Source organism: Microtus ochrogaster, chromosome 10, assembly GCF_000317375.1.
Source record: "Microtus ochrogaster isolate Prairie Vole_2 chromosome 10, MicOch1.0, whole genome shotgun sequence".
Lineage (NCBI taxonomy): Eukaryota > Metazoa > Chordata > Mammalia > Rodentia > Cricetidae > Microtus > Microtus ochrogaster.
In genome coordinates, this window is record NC_022016.1 from 62,335,881 (window position 1) to 62,338,362 (window position 2,482).

General features: G+C 59.8%; 1 protein-coding gene across 1 annotated transcript; it reads right to left on the reverse strand.

Annotated features, from left to right (window-relative positions):
* Nucleotides 1-862: 862 nt before the first annotated feature.
* Nucleotides 863-2,070, reverse strand: Cited4 (Cbp/p300 interacting transactivator with Glu/Asp rich carboxy-terminal domain 4). Its single transcript, XM_005353321.2, has one exon. It carries the CDS (start codon nucleotides 1,846-1,848, stop codon nucleotides 1,309-1,311), a length of 540 nt encoding a protein of 179 aa, XP_005353378.1. The 5' UTR covers nucleotides 1,849-2,070; the 3' UTR covers nucleotides 863-1,308.
* Nucleotides 2,071-2,482: the final 412 nt, after the last annotated feature.

Consider the following 2,482-nt stretch of genomic DNA (forward strand, 5'->3'; position numbering starts at 1 on the left):
AGCTCGGGCTAGCACCCCACACCCTGACCTGTGGAATGAGGACTGAGCTGGCCACATAAAGTTGTCGAGAAACCATTAGCTCTTCCCTGTCTGTTCTAGACACTGCTGGCCTTTCCCGCAGATTCCTTGCACTGGTATGTGGCCCTCCCTTTATTCAAGGTCTTGTCCTGTTCCTTAAGACATTTGCCATTTCACAGGGTTCATCACATCAAACGTCACTCACTCTCTGAAACTGAAATGACCTCCACCAGCTGAACTTATTCCATCTGTTTTCTGGAGAACTCTCTTCCGCGTTCCAAGAAGGAGCTGTGCCCAGGTCTGTCCCTGACCGTGGGCACCAGCTTTCAGAATAACCGTCTCTACAGTTTACTGAGTTAACTCAGAGTGTGACAGTGTGCTATAGTTGCCACACGGATGAAGTCCATGTGAGGCTCTGGGTTCAATCCCTGCCCCCTCCCCCATGATAGTAAGACCAAGACCAAGTCCACCTCCTCCAAGGAAACGGGAAGGGGCAGTGTCCTGACAAGAGAGCGAGTCTCTGTCTAAAGCTAAAGGAGCCTGGATCTCCAGGTGCCCTCCTGTCCCTGGAGCCGCAGCAGCTGGGAAGTCCGGTGGGTTAAGCGGTCAGCGGGCCTGGCAGGGGCCCGGGCCTCTCAGGTTATGACATGACAATTGCACAACTCTCGAGCCATTTTCAAAAGAAACCATGGAGTTTCCTGTCCTTTGGGCTGCGGGTTGGGGGGGGGGTGATGGCCTCCATCCCACTTTGAGCCTCTAACAGCCTCGGGCTTTTGTAAGTTACTCGTGCTTGCGAGTGGAGATGAAAAGGAAGTTGAAACTCAAAACTGTAAAGCAACCCAGTTTTATTTTGATTTTAGAGGCTACTGAGAAGCATTGCTCCACTCAGCAAGGGTTAGGTGTAAAATCTTCCCTCCCCCAGGCTAAAGGCCCAGGGAAGGTGGGGGTTCAGGGAGATGGCTCTAGATACCCAATCCAGTTAGTGGGCAGCACAAGAAGGTCAGGCAGAGGCCTGCAATGGCTCAGATTAGGGGGAGGGGTCGGGGGAAAAGGGCACAGAATTCAAGGATGCAGAATCCAAAGACAGGTCAGTCCCCTCCTTTTGACCTCTGAGATTTGGGTGAGAGAAGCAAGACCCAACTGTCACCCGGCAGGAGCAGGGCCTCGAGGCAAGGCAGGCAGCCCCGGCTGGAGCCGTCTGGGCGAGTAAACCAGGCGCCTCTACCCTCACGGAGGGTGCGTGCGGCCGGGTCACCGCTCGCAGAGTCCCGCGTGTCTCGGCGGTCGCTCTCAGCAGCTCACCGAGCCGGCGGGTGGCGCCGACCCCAGATCCGACAAGCAGTCGAACTCGCTCTGGCCCAGGAAGAGCTCGGGCAGTTCGCGCACGCGGTGCAGCCCGAGCTCGAGCTCCAGCGACTTCAGCGCCTCCTCGTCTATGAGCTCTGCGTCCATGCAGCCCAGGGAAGGAGGCGGCGGCAGCGGGGACGCGCCTCCGGGCGCCGGCTGCAGGGGTGAGGGGCCTCCGGTGACTCCCGGGGGTGCAGGGATGCGACCCGGGGGCGGCGTGGAGGCGGGCTGCAGGTGCGCGCTACCGGCGCCTGGCGACTGCGCGACGGGGAAGGGCTGGAAGGAGGACGGCGATCCAAAGGAGCCGTATGCCAGGGTCCCGGGTGGCGGCGGCGGTCCCAGCGGAGCCCCGCGCGGCCGCAGACCGCTGTCCAGGCCGGGGCTTGAGTATGGCTGTAGAGTCCGGGGCGCGTGGGCGCCGTGGGCGTGCGGCGACACCTGCAGCAAGCAGTAGCCCTCGGAGAGCATCAGGTGGTCGGCCATGGCAGCGGGTGGACGGTCAGTGCGCGCCCCGGGTCCCGGCCAGCGGCTCCTCTTGGACGGGAGTCCGGGACACCGTGTCGTCTCTGCAACTCAGCCAGGCAAAAGGAGACCGAATCGGATTCGTCCACTCTCACCTGGGTCTTCCGGATCTCTTCTCTCCCTCAATGTCCCGCCGCCGCGGTAGCAGGCCGCGATAGAACCAGACAGCCTAAGGTCTAGGTCCGCCGACCTGCGTACGGCGCCTCGGAACCGGCGATTTCTTATACCGAGAGGCGGGGTCGTCACGCCCCCTGTCTGTCATTGGCTGGATGAATCCCTTGTGGGCGGGTCGCGCGGCCCTCTAAGAAGGCCTCGGCCCCGCCCCTACCGGAGCTACGCCCTTTGGGCCTCCAGCGAAGTCCCTGGTTGCCCGTGTTTTTGGTTGTGGGGAGTGGTTGAAATTTCTCTGGTGCTGGGTCAGACCTTCGAGGTTCAGGCTACCAGGGGATGTAGCTTAAATTTACCAGAAAATGAAGTGGGAAGACAAGTTCCTGGAGCTACAGGATCTTGGGGTTCACTCAACTTAATTTTCCAGACTTAGGCTCAGACATGGAAGATTTCCTGGAAACACACAGTAATGCCTTCAGGGTTCAAA

What these genes read in the sequence shown, in the direction of transcription:
- Cited4 (XM_005353321.2), bottom strand. Translation starts at nt 1,848, where the DNA reads ATGGCCGACCACCTGATGCTCTCCGAGGGCTACTGCTTGCTGCAGGTG.